Source organism: Pelodiscus sinensis, chromosome 22, assembly GCF_049634645.1.
Source record: "Pelodiscus sinensis isolate JC-2024 chromosome 22, ASM4963464v1, whole genome shotgun sequence".
Taxonomy (NCBI): domain Eukaryota; kingdom Metazoa; phylum Chordata; order Testudines; family Trionychidae; genus Pelodiscus; species Pelodiscus sinensis.
The window spans coordinates 912682-939798 of NC_134732.1; the positions used below are offsets into that span (position 1 = coordinate 912682).

The 27117-nt window shown below is 56.4% G+C and overlaps 1 protein-coding gene across 2 annotated transcripts in view; it reads right to left on the reverse strand.

Annotated features, from left to right (window-relative positions):
• Window positions 1–27117, reverse strand: part of LOC102445643 (ectonucleoside triphosphate diphosphohydrolase 8-like) — a 37048-nt gene that overhangs the window by 1241 nt on the left and 8690 nt on the right. Inside the window, exons 1-9 of one of the 2 annotated variants that reach the window (XM_075905845.1) lie at window positions 14708–14935; window positions 7858–7994; window positions 5989–6106; window positions 5000–5150; window positions 4146–4305; window positions 2357–2590; window positions 1318–1590; window positions 823–933; window positions 42–179 (exon numbers count right to left, since the gene is read on the reverse strand). In XM_075905845.1, the coding sequence (XP_075761960.1) occupies window positions 42–179; window positions 823–933; window positions 1318–1590; window positions 2357–2590; window positions 4146–4305; window positions 5000–5150; window positions 5989–6106; window positions 7858–7980 (1308 nt within the window). In that variant the 5' untranslated portion in view covers window positions 7981–7994; window positions 14708–14935. Of the gene's footprint in view, window positions 1–41; window positions 180–822; window positions 934–1317; window positions 1591–2356; window positions 2591–4145; window positions 4306–4999; window positions 5151–5988; window positions 6107–7857; window positions 7995–14707; window positions 14936–27117 lie in introns of those variants that run through there. The other variant, XM_075905846.1, reaches the window with a different exon arrangement.

Genomic DNA, 27117 nt, shown 5'->3' on the forward strand with positions numbered 1-27117 from the left:
CCAGAGCTGGCTGAGGTGATTCCTCCGCCCCGCCCCCCTACCTTCATCTGGAACCTGATGCTGCTCCAGCTGCTCTGGTTGAACTTGTAGGCATCCAGCAGGAGCACCAGGATGTAGTTGGCGTTGGCGCAGTACTCGCGCAGCCACTGCGCCCTCTCTCGGGGGTAGCTGGATTGCAGCTGGGGGGACAAGCCGCCCGCGAGGGTGGGGACGTTAACTCCCAGCGGGCAGCGCTCCGAGCTCCCGGCAGAGCCCTGGCATCGCGCCGGCACAGACAGACGCTCGCCCTGGGACCAGGCGGGTCGTTCACCACTCAACGTGGGCGGCAGGGCCATGACCTCTCTGTCTCGCATGGGCCTGCTTGCTCCAGCCCTGGCTGGGCACCAGTGCCCACAGCAGCCCCTCGGGCAAGCCGGCTCTGGGCACATGGCCCCTGGGCACAGACGATTGTCCTGGTGCCGACTGGGCCAGTCCCCCGTTGGCCACCCAGGGCGGTTTCTGCGGGCGGGAGATGGTGCCTTTTGCTGGGACTGCACCAGCAGGACTTTGGGACCGACAGATGCGCTGCCTCCCACCCCCGTAGGGGCCTGCCGCTCGGGACTGAGCCTGCGCCCCTGGGGCAGCTCAGAGCAGGGATCCGTGGCCTGTGGCTGCTCCCAGGGCACTGAGCTTGGTGATCCCACCTACCCCGTCAATGCCCTGAGACTGCCTCGTGCGCTGGGGCCTCCCCAGGAGAGCCCCCGGCCCCTCTCGGCCCCTTTGCTGGGCAGTCCCCACAGCCTGCCTGCTCCCCGGAGCCTCCATCCCCCTCCCAGCACGTACGTCCTGCCAGCTTCTCGCACAGAACCTCTGCACCGTGTCCTCCACCGCGGCCAGGGGCTGCCCGCCGGTCAGGTTGAGGAAGCTGAAGGTGTAGTAGAAGGCAGAGAAGGCCTGGAAAGCAAGAGCCAGTAGGTCAGTGGGCGCCTGAGCCGGACGGTGAGGACTGTGCCGCTGTGTGTCCAGCCCTGGGCGCAGCGATAGACATGGCCGGGGCGGGAAGCAGAGGGTCTGCGGGAGCGCCCGCAGCGAGACAGGCGCCCTCCCCCACTCACGGTCGTCCCCATCTGCTCGCAGGGTTCTGGGGGGTCAGTCCCTTCGCTGGCCCATGCCAAGTAGAGCCAGGACAGCTCCCCACAACGGCGGAGCTGCATTCCCTGCGCCCCAGGCAGCAGCCAGCCGGGTGTGTGCGGAGGGTGCACCCCTCAGCCTGGCTCAGGCTCCGGTAGGGGCTCCCAGGCACCTGAGGGGAGCGGGCTCGGAGGGGATTTGCCTCACAAAGAACTCCCCAGTGAGCGGGGGCTGGTAGATCCCATCGAACGTGCAGAACTGGCTCTGGCTGCAGGCGCTGAAGTTGAAGATCCGCCGGATGGCCTCGCGGCACTCGGTAGCGTTTCCGGTGCCCAGCAGGGTCACCTGCCGGGGGGCTTGTGAGGGGCTCAGGGCAGGAGACGCGGTGCAGGGGCTGCCGCCAAGGGAGGCTGCCGTGGTGTTTTCATGGTAGCCTTCCGGGTAGCAGGGGTGGCTGACGGGGCTCTGGCCGGCCGCACTCTGGAACAGGGAAATCACACGCGCATCGGCGCCGCGGCCCTCGCCCGGCTCGCGTGGAACCCGAGGGGCGCCGCGGCCAGGGCAGGGGCCGGACGAGAGTCAGACGGGACGGGCAGCAGCTCGGTGAGAGGCCTGTTGTCCAGGCCACTGGCCCCAATGCTGGGGCTTCTCCTGATGCAGCTGTAGCCTCATCAGCCTTGCAGTTGGGTTTGTCAGACCCTCCCCCCCGCCTCCGCGGCCCCTCGCTCGGCCCAGACCCCCCCTGCCTCCGCGGCCCCTCGCTCGGCCCAGACCCCCCCCACCGCCTCCGCGGCCCCTCGCTCAGCCCAGACCCCCCCTGCCTCCGCGGCCCCTCGCTCAGCCCAGACCCGCCTGCCTCGGGAGGCTGCACGGTGGATACTGCTAGGGTTCCTGAACCTTGGTAGAGGCTGAGGCCCAGCCCGGCCACAGCTCAGGGCCCACACAGCGCGCAGGTGTCTCTGCAGCCATGTCTGGGGATGGCCTCTCCTCCTTCTCCGTGCACCTCTCAGAAGGGCAACGCCAGCCCAACCCCGCCTGCTTTCCCCACACTCCTGCCTCACAAGGCCCCCAGCGGCCAAGGCCCGGCTCCTGGCCTTGCCTTCCAGGGATGCCTTGACCCACGTCCCTGCTCCCCTCCCTTGCGCCTCCCATGGAGCCTGCTGCAAGCGCTGAGCCCTTGGCTCCTGTTTGCAGTGACCAGACCAGAGCCCCGTTGCCGGAGCCAAGCGGCCCCCGCGTGACTCACCTCGGTGAGTTTCAGACTCAGCCGTTTCAGCGCCTGGTTCTGCCCGTAGCACAGGTAGCTGTGTGTGTAGATAGTGTAGTTGTAGCCATACAGCCGGAAGGTGGCCGCGTTCGCCTGGGCAGTAATTGGCCCCACAGGGATGTAGCTAATTTGGGTCGATGCTCCTCCAAGGTCCAGAGCCCCCAAGATCTTGGCGGATTGCGGATGGATCCAGTCGCGGTGTTTGGGGGAAAACTGCCAAGGCAAAGGCGGGCTCACAGGGGAGAAGCTGCAGCCTTGATTGATCCCCAGGGGCGTGGGCGACAGTCCCAGGCTAGAGCTGAAGTGACGCAACGGGGGTAGCTGCCCCGCACCGGTGCCCTGCCAAGTGGAGCTGCAGTGTGAGCTGGGGCCATCCCGGAGGAGCTTTGATTCTCCTGGAGCCCTTAGGGAATCTTACTGGGACGAGTCCTTCTCGGGCATCAGGAGGCTCGGGCGGGGCACTTTGTGTCTGGGTCATCCGCTCCGTCTCGGGGACGATGGCTACACTGAGGCGTCAATCGCTCCTTGGCCAAGGGGCTCATGAGCAAGAACAGCCTCTGAGAATGGGCCACGTCACCCCGGAGTACAGGGGCGGCTGGCTTGGGGTCGCTGCTTTGACGGGTCAAGGAACCCTTCACCCCTATGTTACTAGCAGTAACGAGTCGGGAAGTTGTAACCATCTGATGGCTGCTTAGGCCGGGTGTAGACTAGGGGTGTAATAGTGCAGTCGATTAACTGATAAGCAAACACGCATCGATTCATGCTACGGACGACACGCTTTTCCCTCTCCCCACCAGCCTGGCTCAGTCCTGGCTCACGCCGGGTCTGGGACCCACCCCTGCTGCGGCTCTGCATTGAAAGTGAAGTAGGAGCTGAGCAGGCAGGCAGCCCGGCTCAGTCCTGGCGCCAAGACCCACCCCCCATTTCAGTTCCACATTTCAAGGGTACGAAGAGCCAAGCGGGCAGGCAGTCTGGCTCAGTTCTGGCTTGTGCCAGGTCCAGGTGCGCAGACCCCCCCTGCTGCCCCCCCCGCTGTTCCCCCCTCCGCGCTGCCCCCCGCTGTCCCCCCCGCTGCCCCCCTACTGCCCCCCCCCCCCGCTGTCCCCCCCTCCGCGCTGCTGCCATTTTCTCAGAAGCAGCAGCACAAGGTGACAGGCAGCCAGTCTGTGAGGAGAGCTGTCTTTTAAACCAGCTCCCTTCGTGGCCCAGCTCCCACCTGGCTCCCCACGCTGCTGCCTGATACAGGGCACACTGGCTGCCAGCCCTGCCCCCCAGGACTATGGATTAGTTGGCTAACCAATAAAATGTCATGAGGTTACTCAGCTATTCAATTAACCAACATTTAACATCCCTAGTCTAGACTGGGGCAGAAAGTTGACCTATGACGCAACTCCAGCTACGACACTAGCAGAGTTGGAGTTGATGTAATTTCTGCAGGGTCCCCACTATGGGAGATTGACAGGAGAAACTCTCCTGGACTTCCCTCACTCCTCACAAGCCAGTGGAGAGCAGCATCCATGGTGGGGGGCCATCAGTGGTTGATTTAGCAGGTCCTTGCTAGACCTGCTAAATCAAACCCTGAGATATCAAACTCCACAGTATTGATCTCCAGGTAAGTGAAGACAAGCCTGTAGTGTGATAGCCTCATACAAAGTTATATTGTTTCTACCAGTCCTTCCTGGGCATTTTCATTGAGGGCTGCTCTCAATTCAGAAGCTAAAATAGTTACAGTAGCAGAGATGGGTGTTTCCAAGTCCACTAACCCCACCTGTGTGAAGGAGTTCAGCAGATAGTTGATAGTGATCCAGCCATAGGCTCCTTCCTCTTCCCCCGTAATGATCCGTGCCCCCTGGAAGTTCACAGGGTACTGTCGGAGGGTCTTAGTGACTTCGCTCACGACCTGGTCGGCCGCTGATTCGTTTTCCACGCTAAAGGGTGTGCAAATGAAAGTCACTGACACAATGGAATCATGGGGCTGGACGAGCCCAGCCCCCTGCTAAAAGCAGGACCCACGCCAGCTAAACCATCCCAGCCAGGGTGGCATCTGGCCTTAAAACCCCTCTAAGGATGGAAATCCCACCCCCTCCCCAAGTAACCAGCCAGCGAGGCAACAGCACGGCACTGCTGATTCATTGACTTTGCAGCAAACTTGCCCCCCTGCAGGGGACTGGTGGGTTCTCAGGCCTCTCTCTGCAACCTGAACCCCCACTGCCTTTGAGCTAGATTTGCAACCATGTGCCTAAAAGCAAAGCAGAACTAACACTGCTCTCCTCCGTTCCTGGCCCTTCAGCACAGGGGCTGTGCATTTATTTCCTACCATCTGCCTTGCGTATTCCGCAGCCCGAGCCCTGCATGGACACACACCCATAGCTGCAAAAATGTGAAGCAGGCACCCGGGATCTGCAGGGCTCTCTCCAGTGCCCAAGCTTTTGAGAACCGAGGGCGTCGTCATGCTCTCCTTGAGCTCCTGCGTAGCACAGCCCCTAGCATTGGCCCCGGACTGATTCCTGCCTCAAGACCAGGAGCCTGCCCTCAGTTTAGGTGCCAAAATGGGAGCGGGTGGGTGCGGAGCCGTCTTGGCCAGCCTGGGTCATGCAGAAGCCAGAGAGCGCGTGTTGTTACCTCAGCAGCCTCATGCCTGCTGTAGCCCCAAGGTACACTGGCACCTCCCTGTGTCTCTCAGCAGGAATGACCTTCAGGGCTTCCTCCAGGCAGCTCCGGAGGGACTCGCCGGCTTTGGGAGGGTTGCTGGCGTAGTTGGAGATGCCAGGTCCTGGAACACAGGCATGTTGATAAGAGCGACCGGGGACGGGGCAGGGTACAATGAGAGGATGGAGGGGGCCGAGGCCTGGTACCCAGGGGAGCCAACAGCCTTGCAGAGAGAACCCCAGGCCCTTCTGAACTGCCGGGCCCCAGGGCAATTGCTGCCGTTGCCCCTTCCCCACTCATCGGCCAGCCTGCGGGTACCTCATGGGAGTGTGGCGAGTGTCCTGCCATGCGACTCAGCTTGCTGCCTCTCTGCCTGGCCCCGGACCCCCCTCCGTAGGCGGCAGGAGCTGTGCTGGAGCGGGCAGGCCAGGAGCCAGGGCCCCCTTGCACTTTGGCTCAGGCTGTGTTAGGCTGGCAGTGACGCAATCAGCCCGAAACACGGGCTTGTGGACCAATGTGCCCTCTAACCCTTTCCGTCCATGTGCAGAATAATGGTATGTGCACCAAGGCCTGTGCGGATGTGCACCGCCAGCAGAGACTAGCTATGGGGCTCTGCTAATCAGCTGGGTGACGTGAATCTCTCCTAGCTGCCGCACAAGGGCCCAGCTTCCAGGGCCCACGGCTGTGGCCGCATCTCTCCATGCAGTGCCACTTCTAGAGCGGAGCGGTCTGTGTCTGTAGACAACTGCAGCTCCCCGTGGAGGCTGCCCCGAACCAACCCCCAGAGCCCAGCTCAGGTTGGGTTGTTGTGGCCAGAGGCTGCACATGGTGCCAGGGATCAGCTGGAAACAGGAATCCCCGGACTTCAGGCAGCCTCGCTGCAGAAACTCTGGCTGTAACCATGGTGCATTCCCAGGGCATGGCCATAAGACATCCCAGAGCCCCTGTGCAGGAATACCCACCCTGGACATCACAGGATAACGTCTGGCTGACCACGCCAGTGTCGTTCGCCTTGTCCGATGCCCACTGGTAGAGGAACAGGGAGGTGTGGGACGAGCCCGCGTCAAACACCATCCCGTACTGGAAGGAGAAGCCAGGACAGAGGGGTCAGGTGAGCCAGAGCCGAGCCTGGGCCCCCGTCACCCTGCACTCAGGTTAGCGGTCAGGAGATTTGAGGCTCCTTAGCTGAACGGGCCACCGAGCTGAGCCTCTGTGGCAGGCACAGTAGAAAGCGGCAGGTCCCTGGAGCACGGTGACTTTGCTAGGGTGCCGTGGCTAACCCCACGAGGGCGGGCAGTGGGTGGGGCCCGGTGGGCAGGGGGCGGGGCCCAGCCCTGCTTCTGGGTTGATTGATCTTTTTCTTGTCTTTGGGTTTAACGTGCAGGGTGGTTGAGAGATGCTGCATGGCCAGCCGTGAGCTCTCTCCCCAGCAGACAGGCCACGAGGGTCTGAGCTTCTGTGCTGTACACGTCTGGGGGCGAGGGAAGTCAGTCCCTGCATTATGGGTACACGCTGGCTACATCTAGACTACGTGGCTCTGTCGACGGAGCCATGTCAAATAGTTTACTCGGCATAGTCAAAGAAGTGGGGATTTAAATAATCCCTGGTTCATTAAAATAAAAATGGCTGCTGCGCTGTGCCGACGATCAGCTGATCCGGCCCAGCGCGGCAGTCTAGACGCGGATCGGTCGACAAGGGAAGCCTTTGTCGACTGCTCCCTTATGCCTCGTGAAACAAGGTTTACCGGAGCCATGTAGTCTAGATGTAGCCACTGAGCCCAGAATCCAGCCACAGCTGGTTTCTTTTCCACAATCCATCTTTCCTCAGGGACTGCACCAACACATCTATCATGCACCATTTTCAACAACACAAAGCAAATCTGTGCAATCTTGTGTCTGTGTCTTGCATCTACAGCGGCTCTGTTACGCTACAGGACTTTGCTGGGGACAGGGTTGTTCTCTGGGAACTTTTCAAAGCATGGGTCAAAACTCACTGGAGCTTCCCAGACAAACACCATTCTGAGAGTTTATATGAGCAATTTAGAGTAAAATACACCACAAGGATTATGTAAGTATTCCCAAAGCCAAGCATTGAACCTGGAAAGTTCAGCATTAAGGTTACACTTAAATTGAAACATGTTAAACTATGATAATTAGGGTACCCGCATAACCTTAACTCTGCCCTTTATGTGACAACATGCCATGTCCATAGGAGTATGATGCAGGCATTTTAACGTATGTCAGGGTGAACAGATATCCCATCCTGATATATAGAGGCTTTGTCTTATATGTACAACTGTACCCTCCCCCCATAAAAAGTCCTCAATTTTTCACACTTGCTATCTGGCTGAGCACATAATGTTCCATCTATATGTAAATTTCTGCCCCTCCACTGTACACATGTCGGTGTAAAAGTCCTTTTGAAAACATGCTGGACTCGAGCTCTGGGAGGGCGCTAGGCCAGACAATTAATTTGGAAAGTTACGAAATGATGTTCCCAGCTGGCCCAAAGAGCGGTCTCGGGTTCGAGGTTTGCACGGTGCCCAGCACGACACCCTGATGCTGACTAGGGCCCTTCGTTCCCACAGCAGTGACAAGAACCCTGCCCTGTCGCATGTGAGCTCTTGTATTTCCCAACCACACGTGGGGTTGAGTTCACGTTCTCACCTCCCATATGCAGGCAGGTGGGGACGGCGCGATGCTGCCAAAGCTCCGGCCATGCACTTGTGCTTGTTGCTAAAAATAGTAACTTCTAATGGTTTGGTAAATGCTCACGTTTCCAAGCCCCGTCCAGCGCTACTGGCCTCTGTGTCCTGGCGCTCAGGGACTCACCTTGGTGGTAGGTGGCAAGGCAACATTTTGGACCCTCACCAGGCTGAGAATGAGGACGATGGACGAAGACACCGCCAGCCCCACCAGAACGGCAGGGATGTAGCGTCGCACGTCGGTGCTCATCTTGGAACCGTTCCCTGCAGACACACATGTGCAGTTCAAGGGTGGGTGGGACTCGGGGCCATGATTCCCACGTGCTTGGAGATCAGCTGCTGCTACAGAAGAACTAGGGATTATCACTGAGCCGCCAATGCAAGTTCCCCTGTGGCCATTCCTACGTCAGCCACTCCCTTGCTGCTCCCCGCGCCCCCAGGGTGTCTCCAGCCAGGGGCCAGGGTTTAATTTCTCTGATATGGGGAGGGGGAGGAGGGTGGGTCCACGGTTCATAATCTTCCCCTCCCATCTGCGCGCCCGGCCTTCTCCCAAGGCACGCGGGTGACGCCTGCTTTCCCCCTGCCCTGGGGAGACTAGCGCAGGATGGGAAAAGCGAGTAACTTCCTGGCCCAGCCAACATGTTGCTGGCGAAACGCCCCCATCCCCAGCCTTTGGTCTAGGCAGGGCTCTCCAGGGTTCTGCGTCTCATGCTCAGCAGGGCCTGGGGGCGCAGACGGCTGGCGGCTCGCTCCAGGTTGGCCTAGTCCAGGCTGAACACGACAGAAGGCAAATGGCCCCCTGCCCAGTGCAGCCCCAGTGCGCCGCGGGTGACCCCTTGCCACCCTGGCGCGATACGGCCGCCACTCGCTGGCCCTTCCCCGGACGCTGGCAGGAAGGCGAGAGTGCCGGCTGCCAGCCCTGCTGTGGGGAGTCAGCGTCAGTGACGTTGCCCAGGCCACCCTTTGCAGGTGGGTTTTGATCAGGCTGCAGCCCTCGGCCTTGGCCAGGCTGCCTGGATCACCCCCTGTGCAGGCAAACGTCCCGCTGGGCAGGTCTCCTGTCTCCTGCAGACTGACTTCCTGGGGAATGGAGAGGTAGCCAGCTGTGCTAGTTAGTGGCTTCCTGGGGGAACCGGCCTCTCCCCATTTCCTCCAATAAGCCCGCTGGGCCCTGGCAGGTGAGCTGCGCGTGCGTGAGGTGATACGGCCGGGTAATGCCCACCTGCCGTCTCTTGACCCCTTGCGCTCCCACGGACCTCTCTGCTGGGGCCCGAGTGTTCTCCCAAGGGCACCATTTGGGGGGGCTACAGGGGTCAAGAGCCCCCTTCAAGTGTGACCTCTTGAATTTCATACTTGAGGTCTGCTTAAGGCTAGCTCCAGAGGCAGCTCTTAACTGGCCTCGCTTTGCTGTTGGGGCAGGCAGGGTGTTTCTAAAGTGGGGCGGGGGAGATAACAAAAAGCTGTCATTCAAGTAGTGAAAGGTCATTAGTGCTCCACTTAAAAGATAGGGAAAAAGAGCAGGACTAAATTCAGGGCTCTGCATTGCAGCTCTGCTGTTCAGCTTCTCATAAATGTTCTTGAAAAAGGGCTAAACAGGGACGTGGTAAAGTTTGTAGATGATACAAAATTACTCAAAATAGTTAAGTCCAAAGCTAAGTGCTCATGTTAACTGCAAAGCGATAGAAAGAAATCTCAAAACACTGGGCAACTCAAGGGCAGATGGAATTCAGGGTGGCTAACTGCAAAGTAAAGCACATGGAAAAGTACAATCCCAACTATACAGACAAAACTGATGGGATCTAAAATAGCTGCTACCACTCAAGAGAGAGATCTTGGAATCATTATTTATAGTTCCCTGAAAACATCCCGGCTACGTCTAGACTGGCAGGATTTTCCGGAAATGCTTTTAACGGAAAAGTTTTCCGTTAAAAGCATTTGCGGAAAAGAGCGTCTAGATTGACACGGACGCTTTTCCGCAAAAGCACTTTTTGCAGAAAAGCGTCCATGGCCAATCTAGACGCGCTTTTGCGCAAAAAAGCCCCGATCGCCATTTTCGCCATCGGGGCTTTTTTGCGGAAAACAAATCTGAGCTGTCTACACTGGCCCTTTTGCGCAAAAGTTTTGCGCAAAAGGGACTTTTGCCCGAATGGGAGCAGCATAGTATTTCCGCAAGAAGCACTGATTTCAGACAGTAGGAAGTCTGTGCTTTTCCGGAAATTCAAGTGGCCAGTGTAGGCAGCTGGCAAGTTTTTCCGGAAAAGCGGCTGATTTTCTGGAAAAACTGGCCAGTCTAGACACAGCCCCACTCCGTGTGCAGTGGCAAGCTAAAGAGCTAAGAGACCGCTGGGAGTCATTAGGCAAGGAATAGAGAATAAGAGAAAATATCTTAAAGGCAAACCATGACTATAGATAGAGGCGATATCTTGGATTCTACGTGCAGATACGAACATAGGAATGGCCACACTGGGTCAGACCAAGAGCCATCTAGCCCACATCCCATCTTCCAATAGTGGCCAGTACTAGACAGAAACAGGAAATCCTCTCCTGACATCCATTTCCAGCCCCTGACAAGCAGAGGCCAGGGACACCATTTCTATCCCATTCTGGCTAATAAGTCTTGATGGCCCTAATCTCCATGAATTTATCTAGTTTTTGGGTTTTTTTTTTAATACTGTTAAAGTCCTGGTCTTCATAATGTCCTCTGGCAAGGAGTTCCACAGGTTGACTATGTGCTGTATGAAGAAATACTTCCTTCTGTTTGTTTTAAACCTGTTACCTGTTAGTCTGGTCACCCCATCTACAAAATAAGGAGGTGATAGTGTAAATGTGCAACTGATGAGCCTGGGCTTATGGGTTAACCTTCATGGTTACACACAGGGCCCCCGTGCCCCATGCTGCTGCTTCTGTATCAGAGGCAGCATGGGAGGGGAAGCAGGCAGCAAGCAGACCCCCCCCCCCACACACACACGTAAATGTGTAACCAATGAATTTTTCAGCAGTTACACATTTACCTGAATACACACATTTGACATCCCACTACAAAAAGAAATATTAGATGTGAAAAAAGTACTAAAAGTGCAACAGAAATGATTAGCGGTAAGGAACAGCTTCCATATGAGACGAGATTAATGAGACTGAAACTTTTCAGCTTGCATTCCTCTTGTGCGGCTGCATTTTCTGGCTTTCAAACTACTTGTTTTTCTTATAGCTACAACTTCCTCATAAGAACATTTTCTTGATCCATGTTGACAAGCCTAACCCGTCACAAAGCTTTTGCCTGGGGAAATTATGATCCTAGCGCGATGTGCTTGAGTTTGTGCTATGCCTGGAAATGCTCCTGGCATTGCCAGATTCATGAGAATTATAAAAATATCACTCCCAGCCCAAGTGGTAGAGCTGTGCCAGAAAAACCCTGGTCCAAGATGCTGTTATGTCAGCAAAAATGTTCTTTTCTGGGTCTCCTTTGGTTGGGGAATTAACATACGCTGCTTCTCCAGAAACTCATTTATGTAACAGCCCTATGTATTAAATGCCCCTTCCTGCCCCCCCCCCCCCCCCCCCCCGCATTCAGGTATCCACTTTGTATCGTGGTGACATGTACCCAGCCAGTACGGGGATAGTTGCAATCCCCCATTATTACTGCGTTTTTATTTTAATGGCCTCTCTCATCTCCCTCAACATTTCATTATCTTTACCATCCTAGCCCAGTAGCTGGTGCTATATCCCTACTGCTGTAGTCTGATTATTGGAACATGCAATTACTAGCTGTAGAGATTTTTAGTTTGGCTCATTTCAGATTTTTTACTTCATTTCAGTCTACCCTTCCTTTCACAGATAGTGCCTCCCTCCACCCCAGCACAACGGCTACGTCTACACTGGCCCCTTCTCCGGAACAGCCATGCTAATGTAGAACTTTGGAATAGGGAAATGGGCGGGGGATTTAAATATCCTGTCACGTTGCTGAATTGGAGGGAAGCAGCCAGATCGCTGCTGCACCCCTAGGTGGGGGTGTTGGCCCCAGAAATTGGTATGGGGGGAGCCATGTGGGGTATTGAATGGGAGATTATTGTTTGTTGATCTTATGTACGCTATTTATGTGAGTGTATAATGTCTGTGTGTGTAGGTAGGAATCTGTAATCTGTGTGGAAGCTGAATATTTCTGTGAATGTGGTTAAGCATGGCTATGGACAGGCTGAGTAGCAAAGCCCTGTGGAACAATGACTCTCAATAGGCTATGGACACACCCAAAGAATGGGATTTGTCACCTGAGGGCAGCCGGCAGGGAACATAGAGATTGGCCTCTGACCAGGTGACTTGCTGCATACAAGAAGAGGCCAGGAAGGGGGTATAAAGAGGCCATGTGGTCGATGCCATTTTGTTCTCAGCTCAGCACTTCATCCCAGAGGCAACACTGCAGGGATTGAAGAGCCCGGAAGACCTGTGAACCCATCCTGATCTTAGGATGTGCAATAAGGACTTTTAACCAGCAGCTGCAACATCTCTGCTAGAGCCTGCATCGAGAACTGGGAGATTCGGTGCATGTAACGTACTGTACTTTAATAACCTTACTCTCAGGCTTTTCTTTCTTGTAATAATAAACCTTTAGATATAGATTCTAAAGGATTGGCCCAGCGTGATTTGTGGGTAAGATCCAGAGGGTAAATTGACCAGGGATCTGTGGCTGGTTTCTTGGAACCGGACAGAACTTGTTCGGGGTAGGTGGGATTGGGTGCTAGGACTCCCCACCCGTGTATAGGCCCGGGGCCATCTGGGGCACGGATATTGCTGGGGTGTCGGAGGGGTTTTGCTCGGGAGGCCTCAGGCAGGCAGCTGAAGCGCTCTGTGGGACTGGTTTGTGGCCTGTTTGGAGAGGTCACCAGTCAAGGGGGCTGTAAGAAGCCCCGGATTTGAGCAATTCGCCCTGAGCGGACGCCCTCAGCTGTGCCCAGACACGGCCTGGTCCGTCACATATCCCCCGCGGGATTTAAATAAACATGGCTGCTGCTTTTTTTCCGGCTTGGGGAAAAGCCGGAAAAGAGCGTCTAGACTGGCGCGATCCTCCGGAATAAAGCCCTTTTCTGGAGGATCTCTTATTCCTACTTGCAAGTAGGACATCAAAAGCTGAGCACCAGGAACTTAGAGCCCCTCTATTAGCCTCCTTTAGCACAGACACTGTAACTGACAATATTTCCCCCCTGCTCTCTCTCCCCATCTCTCTGACTCTGCTATTTATTTGTACCCTGGACTCCCTAACTCCACTCCTGTGAAGCAGTGGGCTGTGCCCACGAACGCTCCTGCTACAGTCGACGTTAGTCTCTAGGGTGCTGCAGGGCCAGTCGTTGTTTTTAAGCTTTTTCAGTATTGATAGAGAAACACTTTAGAAACTTGGCACTTTGTGATGTGATTGGGTGGGACTCTCTTTCATGTGACTGCCACGTCTTCCATCCTCTCCTCTTTACTAGGGCTCAGAGAATCTCCGTGAACGGACCTTCCCCTAAGGCAGGGGTTCCCAACCTTTTTCGGTCCCCGTACCCCCTTGGCTTTTAGTGAACCTTCCCGTACCCCTATTCAATAGGAAAGGAAATCAATTCTAGACTCTGGAATCCACAACTTTTTTCACGCACATGACTACTTTTGGAATATTTCAATTAGGACAGTCTAGTTATTTACCAAATATTCCCTGTACCCCCTTGACAAGCTTCTCGTGGCCCCCAGGGGTACACGTACCCCAGGTTGGGAATCCCTGCCCTAAGGGATGTCTCTGGCTGATCCATGTGCCCCTCTGCACCCGTCAGCTTTCTCCAGCCCTTTGTTTAAAAACGGATCTAAAAAGTGACAGCAACCTGGTTCCATTTTGCTTTAGGTGGAGCCCAGTCTTCCTGTGCTGGCTCCCCCTTTCCCAAAAGTTTCCCTTTTCCTTACAATGCAAAACCCCTCCTCCCTACCCCATTGGTTCATCTATGCACTGAGACCCTGCAACTCTGCCTGTCTTCCTGGCTCTGCACATGGAACTGCATCTCAGAGACCACCACGGAGGTCCTAGACTTCAGTCTCTTACCTAGCAGTCCAGATTTGGCCTTCCCTATGGCACTGGTACCCACATGGACCATGATCCAGCACTGCTGTCTCGAGAGATCTGCAACCTTTGAACCAGGCAGGCAAATCACCATGCAGTTCTCCTGGTCATCGCAACCCAGCTGTATGTCTAATGATCGAACCCCCCCAGGACTGACAGTGACTGGAGTTACCCTCCCGAGAGGTGTCCTCAGCGTGACAGGTCCCGCAACATCCTCTGGAAGGAGGGTCCCGACTGCGGGACCATTTCCCTCTGCTCCCATTGGGTGTTCTCCTCCCCTGAGCCTTTCACCCTCCTCAGCAGCACCAGGGCTGTCTGACCGGGGTGGGACCGTTCTACTGTGTCCTGGAAAGTCTCATCCACGCACCTCCCTGCCTCCCTTAGCTCCTCCACTCCACCCTGGTCTCCAGAGCCCATACATCCTCTCTGAGGGCCAGGAGTGCCTTGCACCCAATGCAAACACACCACCTGCCAACAGGGCAGGTAATCATGCATGCTCAGTAATAAACTGGATGGATTCCACTCTTGCTGGACTTTAACCTGCATTATCTTTGTTCTCCTGCAGCTCAGTCCTTTGTCTTGTTTTCATCAGGTTTCTTGGCTGTGAGTTTAAAGAAGGTGAAATGTATCTATCCCCATCTCACACTCCCCCTCGAAACCCTCGTTAGCAGCTCCTGTTTGCCAGCTCTCGGCAGGGCTTGGTAGCTGGCTTTTGAAAGCCCCGGTCTCCCTGAGAAGCCCTGCTCCTAGCTAAGGGCCGATGGTGCTCAAAGGCTTAGGGATCAAAGCCTCGTTAAGAAGCCCTTACCCCTCTCTAGCAGCCACGAGGCCCCCAAACAGACAGACCACGCGGTGCAGTTCAGCCACTCAGCAAGCACACCGCAAACACAAACACACTTACCCCCAGGGCCGCACAGTCGTTTCTCCTTCACCTAGAGAACTCCCTTTCCAAGCTCTCCCGGTAGCTGCTCTGCTCGCCAGCTCCTCTGGTCACTCAGGGGTGGGCTTTTACGGCCCTGGCTCCTGGCTGGCTCCCTGGCACGGTGCACGCGCCATGAGCACGGTGATCACTGACCTTGTGCTGACAGGGGCAGGGCCGTCTTGGCTGCTCTTCAGCGCAGCTCCAGCACTTGACCAGCCAGGCTTGAACCCTCTTATTTATACTTTCAACCAAATAGAAAAGTTCCAGGAATTCCCTATGAGTCATGAATTTTCCTGCAGAGGCCGACCGCCTGGGGCAGAAAGACGTGCTGTGGAACAAGAGGGCCTGCCTCTGCTCTGGGGACACAGCTTTTGCACGAGCGTGCGTCTGCGAGGCCTGCTTTACACCGGCATGGCCGAGAGGGGACCCAGGCCTTAGTGTGGTGCCTACGTCTCTCTGCCCATCATGGCTGGGCAAGTGACAAGCAGAGACTGTTCCCTTCTTTTTCCTTCTCCCTTGTGAAATGCCTAGATCTCACAGACCCCTGCAGAAGAGGCCTTTCTGGCCCTTAATCAGAAATACTGTCGCTCTCGTCCCCTACTCCGGACACTGACCAGGGCCCAAGCTGGGCTGTTGTTACTGCACCTCTATTCCCCCGGGAACAGGAAACGGGCCGTTCCAATGAAATCTTCAACCTGTGGGTGGTCCCTTGAGCAAGAGGCTCACGCTTGCCCTACGAAGGGACTGGCCTCTCCCTCTGGCTAGCTGAGGGCGTCCGCTCAGGGCGAAGTGCTCAAACCCAGGGCTGCAAGGCCCAGTGACCTAGCCACGTGTTCCAAGTCAGCAATCGCGAGTCCGGCTGGTTTGCAGGGTCCAGACACGTTCCTCAGGTGGGGAGTCGCCTCTCTGGAGCCTGCTAATTAGAGTCACTGACTGAGGAGTCCTGGCCCACTGCTCGGTCTCAGACAGGGAACCTTCCGGCAGCACCACAGAGTCTGTATTTATAGCTCCACACACAGCGCTCGCACTAGTAACAAGACACAGACAGCTCCACACACAGCGCTCGCACTAGTAACAAGACACACACAGCTCCACACACAGCGCTCGCACTAGTAACAAGACACAGTCAGCTCCACACACAGCGCTCGCACTAGTAACAAGACACAGACAGCTCCACACACAGCGCTCGCACTAGTAACAAGACACAGTCAGCTCCACACACAGCGCTCGCACTAGTAACAAGACACAGTCAGCTCCACACACAGCGCTCGCACTAGTAACAAGACACAGACAGCTCCACACACAGCGCTCGCACTAGTAACAAGACACACACAGCTCCACACACAGCGCTCGCACTAGTAACAAGACACAGTCAGCTCCACACACAGCGCTCGCACTAGTAACAAGACACAGACAGCTCCACACACAGCGCTCGCACTAGTAACAAGACACAGACAGCTCCACACACAGCGCTCGCACTAGTAACAAGACACAGTCAGCTCCACACACAGCGGTCGCACTAGTAACAAGACACAGACAGCTCCACACACAGCTCTCGCACTAGTAACAAGACACAGACAGCTCCACACACAGCTCTCGCACTAGTAACAAGACACAGTCAGCTCCACACACAGCGCTCGCACTAGTAACAAGACACAGACAGCTCCACACACAGCGCTCGCACTAGTAACAAGACACAGACAGCTCCACACACAGCGCTCGCACTAGTAACAAGACACAGTCAGCACCACACACAGCGCTCGCACTAGTAACAAGACACAGACAGCTCCACACACAGCTCTCGCACTAGTAACAAGACACAGACAGCTCCACACACAGCTCTCGCACTAGTAACAAGACACAGTCAGCTCCACACACAGCGCTCACACTAGTAACAAGACACAGACAGCTCCACACACAGCACTCGCACTAGTAACAAGACACACACAGCTCCACACACAGCGCTCGCACTAGTAACAAGACACAGACAGCTCCACACACAGCGCTCGCACTAGTAACAAGACACAGACAACTCCACACACAGCGCTCGCACTAGTAACAAGACACAGACAGCTCCACACACAGCGCTCGCACTAGTAACAAGACACAGTCAGCTCCACACACAGCGCTCGCACTAGTAACAAGACACAGACAGCTCCACACACAGCGCTCGCACTAGTAACAAGACACAGACAGCTCCACACACAGCGCTCGCACTAGTAACAAGACACACACACAGCTCCACACACAGCGCTCGCACTAGTAACAAGACACAGACAGCTCCACACACAGCGCTCGCACTAGTAACAAGACACAGACAGCTCCACACACAGCTCTCGCACTAGTAACAAGACACAGACAGCTCCACACTCAGCTCTCGCACAAGTAACAAGACACAGACAGCTCCACACACAGCGCTCGCACTAGTAACAAGACACAGACAGCTCCACACACAGCGCTCGCACTAGTAACAAGACACAGACAGCTCCACACTCAGCTCTCGCACAAGTAACAAGACACAGTCAGCTCCACACACAGCGCTCGCACTAGTAACAAGACACAGACAGCTCCACACACAGCGCTCGCACTAGTAACAAGACACACACACAGCTCCACACACAGCGCTCGCACTAGTAACAAGACACACACAGCTCCACACACAGCGCTCGCACTAGTAACAAGACACAGACAGCTCCACACACAGCGCTCGCACTAGTAACAAGACACAGACAGCTCCACACACAGCTCTCGCACTAGTAACAAGACACAGACAGCTCCACACTCAGCTCTCGCACAAGTAACAAGACACAGACAGCTCCACACACAGCGCTCGCACTAGTAACAAGACACAGACAGCTCCACACACAGCGCTCGCACTAGTAACAAGACACAGACAGCTCCACACTCAGCTCTCGCACAAGTAACAAGACACAGTCAGCTCCACACACAGCGCTCGCACTAGTAACAAGACACAGTCAGCTCCACACACAGCGCTCGCACTAGTAACAAGACACACACAGCTCCACACACAGCGCTCGCACTAGTAACAAGACACACACAGCTCCACACACAGCGCTCGCACTAGTAACAAGACACAGACAGCTCCACACACAGCGCTCGCACTAGTAACAAGACACAGTCAGCTCCACACACAGCGCTCGCACTAGTAACAAGACACAGTCAGCTCCACACACAGCGCTCGCACTAGTAACAAGACACAGACAGCTCCACACACAGCTCTCGCACTAGTAACAAGACACACACAGCTCCACACACAGCGCTCGCACTAGTAACAAGACACAGTCAGCTCCACACACAGCGCTCGCACTAGTAACAAGACACACACACAGCTCCACACACAGCTCTCGCACTAGTAACAAGACACACACAGCTCCACACACAGCGCTCGCACTAGTAACAAGACACAGTCAGCTCCACACACAGAGCTCGCACTAGTAACAAGACACAGACAGCTCCACACACAGCGCTCGCACTAGTAACAAGACACACACACAGCTCCACACACAGCTCTCACACTAGTAACAAGACACAGACAGCTCCACACACAGCGCTCGCACTAGTAACAAGACACAGACAGCTCCACACACAGCGCTCGCACTAGTAACAAGACACAGACAGCTCCACACACAGCGCTCGCACTAGTAACAAGACACAGACAGCTCCACACACAGCTCTCGCACAAGTAACAAGACACAGACAGCTCCACACTCAGCTCTCGCACAAGTAACAAGACACAGACAGCTCCACACACAGCTCTCGCACTAGTAACAAGACACAGACAGCTCCACACTCAGCTCTCGCACAAGTAACAAGACACAGACAGCTCCACACACAGCTCTCGCACTAGTAACAAGACACAGACAGCTCCACACACAGCTCTCGCACAAGTAACAAGACACAGACAGCTCCACACACAGCTCTCGCACTAGTAACAAGACACAGACAGCTCCACACACAACGCTCGCACTAGTAACAAGACACAGACAGCTCCACACACAGCGCTCGCACTAGTAACAAGACACAGACAGCTTCACACACAGCGCTCGCACTAGTAACAAGACACACACACAGCTCCACACACAGCTCTCGCACAAGTAACAAGACACAGATAGCTCCACACTCAGCTCTCGCACTAGTAACAAGACACAGACAGCTCCACACACAGCGCTCGCACTAGTAACAAGACACAGACAGCTCCACACACAGCGCTCGCACTAGTAACAAGACACACACAGCTTCACACACAGCGCTCGCACTAGTAACAAGACACACACACAGCTCCACACACAGCTCTCGCACAAGTAACAAGACACACACACAGCTCCACACACAGCTCTCGCACAAGTAACAAGACACAGATAGCTCCACACACAGCTCTCGCACTAGTAACAAGACACAGACAGCTCCACACACAGCTCTCGCACTAGTAACAGGACACAGACAGCTCCACACACAGCGCTCGCACTAGTAACAAGACACACACAGCTCCACACACAGCGCTCGCACTAGTAACAAGACACAGTCAGCTCCACACACAGCGCTCGCACTAGTAACAAGACACAGACAGCTCCACACACAGCTCTCGCACTAGTAACAAGACACAGACAGCTCCACACACAGCGCTCGCACTAGTAACAAGACACACACAGCTCCACACACAGCGCTCGCACTAGTAACAAGACACAGTCAGCTCCACACACAGCGCTCGCACTAGTAACAAGACACAGTCAGCTCCACACACAGCACTCGCACTAGTAACAAGACACAGGCAGCTCCACACACAGCTCTCGCACTAGTAACAAGACACACACAGCTCCACACACAGCGCTCGCACTAGTAACAAGACACAGTCAGCTCCACACACAGCTCTCGCACTAGTAACAAGACACAGACAGCTCCACACACAGCGCTCGCACTAGTAACAAGACACAGACAGCTCCACACACAGCGCTCGCACTAGTAACAAGACACAGACAGCTCCACACACAGCGCTCGCACTAGTAACAAGACACAGACAGCTCCACACACAGCTCTCGCACAAGTAACAAGACACAGACAGCTCCACACTCAGCTCTCGCACAAGTAACAAGACACAGACAGCTCCACACACAGCTCTCGCACTAGTAACAAGACACAGACAGCTCCACACTCAGCTCTCGCACAAGTAACAAGACACAGACAGCTCCACACACAGCTCTCGCACTAGTAACAAGACACAGACAGCTCCACACACAGCTCTCGCACTAGTAACAAGACACAGACAGCTCCACACACAGCGCTCGCACTAGTAACAAGACACAGACAGCTTCACACACAGCGCTCGCACTAGTAACAAGACACACACACAGCTCCACACACAGCTCTCGCACAAGTAACAAGACACAGATAGCTCCACACTCAGCTCTCGCACTAGTAACAAGACACAGACAGCTCCACACACAGCGCTCGCACTAGTAACAAGACACAGACAGCTCCACACACAGCGCTCGCACTAGTAACAAGACACAGACAGCTTCACACACAGCGCTCGCACTAGTAACAAGACACACACACAGCTCCACACACAGCTCTCGCACAAGTAACAAGACACACACACAGCTCCACACACAGCTCTCGCACAAGTAACAAGACACACACACAGCTCCACACACAGCTCTCGCACAAGTAACAAGACACAGATAGCTCCACACACAGCTCTCGCACTAGTAACAAGACACAGACAGCTCCACACACAGCTCTCGCACTAGTAACAAGACACAGACAGCTCCACACACAGCTCTCGCACAAGTAACAAGACACAGACAGCTCCACACTCAGCTCTCGCACAAGTAACAAGACACAGACAGCTCCACACACAGCTCTCGCACTAGTAACAAGACACAGACAGCTCCACACTCAGCTCTCGCACAAGTAACAAGACACAGACAGCTCCACACTCAGCGCTCGCACTAGTAACAAGACACAGACAACTCCACACACAGCTCTCGCACTAGTAACAAGACACAGACAGCTCCACACACAGCTCTCGCACTAGTAACAAGACACAGACAGCTCCACACACAGCTCTCACACAAGTAACAAGACACAGACAGCTCCACACACAGCTCTCGCACTAGTAACAAGACAGTCAGATCCACACTCAGCTTTCGCACAAGTAACAAGACACAGACAGCTCCACACTCAGCTCTCGCACTAGTAACAAGACACAGACAGCTCCACACTCAGCTCTCGCACAAGTGCATGAGCCAATCAGTAGCACATCAGCTTTCATTTGACATTTCACACGGCCCCCTTTGCACAGACTTTTGGGGCAAACCCTCCCCCCACCCCCATGGGTGCAGCAATGATCTTTAAACTCCACAAACGTGACACAGGGGTTTCCAGGCTCTGCTATTGTGTAGCTTCGGTGTTAGGATGGGTCACTAGTACATTCTGGCTTATTCTACCGAAAAGAAAATGCCTAATTGCTTCCCACTCACAGGGCAGTTTGGCATCCTTTGGCGGGAAGCGGGAAGCAGTTTTCCACTTCAGTAGAAACAGGAAGTTTCGTAAAAACAACTGTAAATTGGGGGGGGGGGTGTCAAACTTGGGTGGGAGCAAATGAAACCTCATGTTGCAAAATTCTGCAACTGGTTTTGTAGATGCGGCTGGAAGAAACTAGTGAAAATTCTTTTTCTAAAACCGAAACGCTCAATGGGAAATGCTGGCAACACTGAGCAGCTCTGCTGCGTGGCTGAGGGGTTCCAAAGCCGCCTGTGTGGCTCGCTTCTTAAAGGGACGCAGGGGCCGAATGCCTGAGCTTTTGCAAAGTGAAAGCAGAGTTTTGCCCAATGCCAATTCCAGGAAGCGCCCAGGTGAGCTCACACCTGGCATGTCTGCGAGAGGGTGCAGAGCAGAATGGGGGGCCGTTGACACGCCCCCACTCTTGTGTAGTGTTGTGAACACGAAGCTCTTGCCGCTGTAGTGCCAGCTCAGGCTGCTTGCCTCCACGCCCAGCGGTGCTCCTGGCCACGGCTGGAACAAGTCACTGCTTTACGAAGAGGCTTTCCGTGTTTGCGCTTGGTAGGCTGCAGGTTTCACTCAGCCCGGAATGCAACTTGCAATAAGATAAACACAGGCCACTGGCCAACCCGGCTGTTCTGGGCCAGGGGAGGACGTCTTCTTTAGATTTGCTAAAGGGTTTCGCAGCAGGTGCTGACACGGCAAAGGAAGCCAGGCAGGTTCGCCAGGGCGAGGGAGTCAATTCTAACCCAACTAGCCAACCTCTCTGGCCACCACTTCCCCCAGCCAGGTTCTATTTGGAGCCCACACTAATGCTCGGAGGTTTTCTTCTTTGGCTTGCCGGCTTTGGTCAGTGCTGATGCTCCAGGGACCTACCATGGCAGGATGGAGCGTGGCTGGGCCATCGGGCAGTGCCCAGTTCTCTAGCTCAATCGAACGCAGGAAACCTCGTCCTCCCTGAGCCCCTGCGCGTTGTGGCCAGACGCTTGTGAGTAGCACCAGGACAGAACTCCCCTCTGCTTTGTGCAACGTGCATCGTGTAACCTATTTAGACAGGTATAATCCGCTGGGGGCAGGGCTAAAAGTGCCAAGGGTGGGGGAGGGTGTTACGGCCCCACAGAGCTGGTTTTCGTGCAGGCGCTGCTCCGAAGCCGGCTCCAGGGAGTAGCACCAAAGCTGGTGCCGGGCAATGGGCTTTATGAAACCAGCTGGTGCTGTCAGGCCAACGCCGCCGGCTCCTTCCTATGCCCAGGGTCCCGGTGCAGAGCAGCCCATTCAGCACGTCCAGGCCTGAGCGCACAGACCCTTCCGGAGCCAGCCCGCGGCATTAGGGAGTCAGGCTGCTGGGCTGTGAAGCCTGGTCCCACTGCAGTCAGCTGAGCTCCTTTGCCTGCCTCACGACCGCGCACCCTGCGGGGTGAGGCCCAGGGCAGGAGCCTGCAGCCCGAGGCGGCCGCCGTGTGGCCACTGGCCCAGCGCGAGGAAGCGGGCAGCCGTCACTCACCGGGTTTGGGCCACTCTCCAGCAGCAGCGAGGCGCCGTGTCAGCTGCGCAGGCCTTCCCCACCGACAGGCTTTGGTGGACGTGGTCTAGTTCCAAGGGGTTGCCTGGCACCTGGGCTGATTAGGAGGCCGGGCTCGTGACCACAACGGCCCGCTCTGGGCTCGGGATCGGTCGGTCTCCCCATCCTCCCTTGCAGCCAGGGGACCGCCGGGGACGTAAGCGGTGAGGCAGAAATAGCCTCGGGCCTGATGTCAGACGATGCCCTGGACAAGTGAGGCCGCGGCGGCACTGTGCAGCGTGGGCACATGACTGGGCAGAGCCTGGCTGGAGGCTTGCAGAGGGGATGGCGTGTGTCTGGGGCGGTGGTGCTGGGAGCAGGCCAGCGTCCACCCAGGACAATGGTGGAAGGAAGCAGCCAGAGCAGGCTGTAGGCAGGCGGGCAAGGTGGGAGGAGCCAGGAAGGCTGGGGGAGACCCTTACGGCCGGGATGGGGAGCCGGCAGAGCCAGGCCGCAGAGCAGGAACGCCAAGGCTCAGTGGAGAGGGCTGGCAGTGAGTCGGCGCCCATGGAAAGAGCTGGGCTGGGGGGTTTCCCCCGACCCTGCAGATGGGAAAAGCTGGGCAGGGCAGGGCAGGCCGTGTGGCCGGTGAATGTTCTTGTGACTGAACGTGTGGGGGGGGGGGGAGGAATGGGCAAGTCAGGGGGGCTCTGTGAGAACGCGCGGAGGAGAGCACCAGAGGCAGGGCCCTGCAGGGCGCCAGGCCCTGGGCAGTGTGGAGCAGTGGGTGCTTCCGGGGGAGAGGCTGCTGGTGGCAGCAGGAGTAGAAAGCCTGGGAACCGCTGGCACCAGCCAGCCCAGCTCAGGCTACATGCTCCTGTACTGCAGGGAGAAGCCTTCCCTGCCCGGGAATCCACGCCCGGGGGTCAGGCCTGGCAGGATGACAGTGCCCGACCCCGGGGCGTGCGGGGCCCACGGGCTCTGTCCGTGTCCAGAAGCCTTAAGGACTCGGCCACGCCATCGTCATTGGAACGTGTCCCTCTCGCCTGTGCGGGCCTGGGGCAGTAGGCGAAGCGCGAAACCCTGCCCCGGCGTGACTGCACCGGCCGCAGGCGGCCCGAGAAATGCGGCCCTCAGACGGGACGAGCGCCCGGCCCTGCCTGCTGCAAGAGGTGCGGCTGCACGCCCAGACCTGTGTCTGGCTGAGGTGCTGTCAGAGTCGCTCCCTCTGCCTGCTGAGCGCAAGCAAACGGCTCAGAAACCGCTGCTGGAGACAAGAGCAGGCCTTCGGCGCGGGCTGAACGCTGGTGCTCTTCTCATCAGCAGAGCCAGAATCCCAGCCAGGCACCTGGGCGCCCCTCACGGGCCTGTGTGCAGCAAGGGTGTGGCAGCGCCGTGCGGCCCCGGGGCTCACTGCCACACCAGGCAAAAGCGCTGACGCCCACGTGTAGCCAGACAGACCCCCCCCATATCATCCATCTTATTTGCCTCTCTGAAGCATACAGGGCAGAGAAGGAGCAGTAAAATCAGCATAGTCTATGCTGGCTCATCTGATCCTGAGCAGCTGAAAACATGGCTATGAGGAGACAGCGATTAAGGCAATAAGCTGGCCTCGAGGCTGCGAGAAGTGCCCAGCTGGCACCCATGTTGATACGAACACACAGCCGTCCCTGGGAGAGGAATCCCCCACTGAGAAAAGAATCTCCAGTACTTCCAATTTAATCCTCTCAACTCTCTTACAAGTGTAAATTAAGTTCACAACTCCCTTGTAAGAGCTGGTCTCACAAAAGGCAGACCAGCCCCATTTGGCATCACAGATAAGAAAGAGAAATACGTGACCCCATGGGTATAAAGATGGGTCCAGCACACACTCACTTTTGAGTGTCAATCTACCCTCTACCTGCGGGTCGGGTTAGGTGTTTGACCTCCCGAGGTTCCAAGGGGACGCCCACCTCGTATTTTCGTCTTTCCTAGGAATTGAGGGACCGGCCCTGGCCTGACACGCTGGAGTCGAGAGGAACAGAAGGGGGTAAAAATTGTACCTGGATGTGGTCCTTTGTCTTAAGTGTACACAGACTTAGAGCTCTTTAAAGATTAAGCTGTCACTTGGTACCATTATTTCTGTTTTCCTACCTTTATCTTCTTTGTAACCATTTTTAAGATCTATATTTTGCTAGCAGTTAAGAAAGAGAGCAATAGCCATTGCAACCATATGATTTATAAGCTTCCTCAATAAACCTGTAACTGTTTAAGTTTTAGCCTGACTCCTTCAGTTGCTGTAATAGAACCAGGCACAATATAAAAGAACTTCAGCCGGTCTTAAGAGACAGATGTAGGGAGAGCTTGGGCGTTTGGATTTGTGTCACTCCGAGGTGGCAGATCCGTTGGGGCACTTCTCAGCCTCCCCCAGACTGCCCGCTGCGAAGGAATCATGGATTCTAGCAGCTAAAATCTGAAGTGTTATAAGCTCTCCCTGTAAACTTATTGGGGCACTCGTCAACCTCCTCCAGGTTGCCCGCTGCAAGGGACCCCGGTCTCAGCAGTTGAAATCTCGGGTGTATAGCACACACACACACCACTCACTGCCCTGACCGTTGGCTGACACCACGGGCTGGGCTCGATCGTGCCCGCAGGACACGGTACCATGGAGCTGTGGTCGGTCAGTGCGTGCACGAGACCGCTGCACCGCCAGAGCCAGCCGCAGGGGAAATGGCGCCCTGAGCGAACTTTGTTTTGGGACCCTGATCCCTGTGGGCACAGCATCACCCAGTTCCCCTGGCACCCAAAGGCTTCCCAACCCTGGCACCCGTCACCACTAACTGCTGCACTGCGCCCCTTCATCCCATCCCCCGTCACCTCTAACTGCTGCACTGCGCCCCTTCATCCCATCCCCCCGTCACGAGTAACCGCTGCACTGCGCCCCTTCATCCCGCCCCCCGTCACCACTAACCGCTGCACTGCGCCCCTTCATCCCATCCCCCCGTCACCAGTAACCGCTGCACTGCGCCCCTTCATCCCATCCCCCCGTCACGAGTAACCGCTGCACTGCGCCCCTTCATCCCGCCCCCCGTCACCACTAACCGCTGCACTGCGCCCCTTCATCCCATCCCCCCGTCACCAGTAACCGCTGCACTGCGCCCCTTCATCCCGCCCCCCGTCACCACTAACCGCTGCACTGCGCCCCTTCATCCCGCCCCCCGTCACCACTAACCGCTGCACTGCGCCCCTTCATCCCACCCCCCGTCACCACTAACTGCTGCACTGCGCCCCTTCATCCCATCCCCCCGTCACCACTAACCGCTGCACTGCGCCCCTTCATCCCGCCCCCCGTCACCACTAACCGCTGCACTGCGCCCCTTCATCCCATCCCCCGTCACCACTAACCGCTGCACTGCGCCCCTTCATCCCATCCCCCCGTCACCACTAACCGCTGCACTGCGCCCCTTCATCCCATCCCCCCGTCACCACTAACTGCTGCACTGCGCCCCTTCATCCCATCCCCCGTCACCACTAACTGCTGCACTGCGCCCCTTCATCCCATCCCCCGTCACCACTAACTGCTGCACTGCGCCCCTTCATCCCACCCCCCGTCACCACTAACCGCTGCACTGCGCCCCTTCATCCCATCCCCCCGTCACCACTAACCGCTGCACTGCGCCCCTTCATCCCATCCCCCCGTCACCACTAACTGCTGCACTGCGCCCCTTCATCCCATCTCCCGTCACCACTAACCGCTGCACTGCGCCCCTTCATCCCGCCCCCCGTCACCACTAACCGCTGCACCGCGCCCCTTCATCCCATCCCCCGTCACCACTAACCGCTGCACCGCGCCCCTTCATCCCATCCCCCGTCACCACTAACCGCTGCACCGCGCCCCTTCATCCCATCCCCCGTCACCACTAACCGCTGCACTGCGCCCCTTCATCCCATCCCCCGTCACCACTAACCGCTGCACTGCGCCCCTTCATCCCATCCCCCCGTCACCACTAACCGCTGCACTGCGCCCCTTCATCCTATCCCCCCTGTCACCACTAACCGCTGCACTGCGCCCCTTCATCCCATCCCCCCATCACCACTAACCGCTGCACTGCGCCCCTTCATCCCATCCCCCGTCACCACTAACCGCTGCACTGCGCCCCTTCATCCCATCCCCCCGTCACCACTAACCGCTGCACTGCGCCCCTTCATCCGGCCCCCCGTCACCACTAACCGCTGCACCGCGCCCATTCATCCCACCCCCCGTCACCACTAACCGCTGCACCGCGCCCCTTCATCCTATCCCCCCGTCACCACTAACTGCTCCACTGCGCCCCTTCATCCCATCCCCCGTCACCACTAACCGCTGCACTGCGCCCCTTCATCCTAT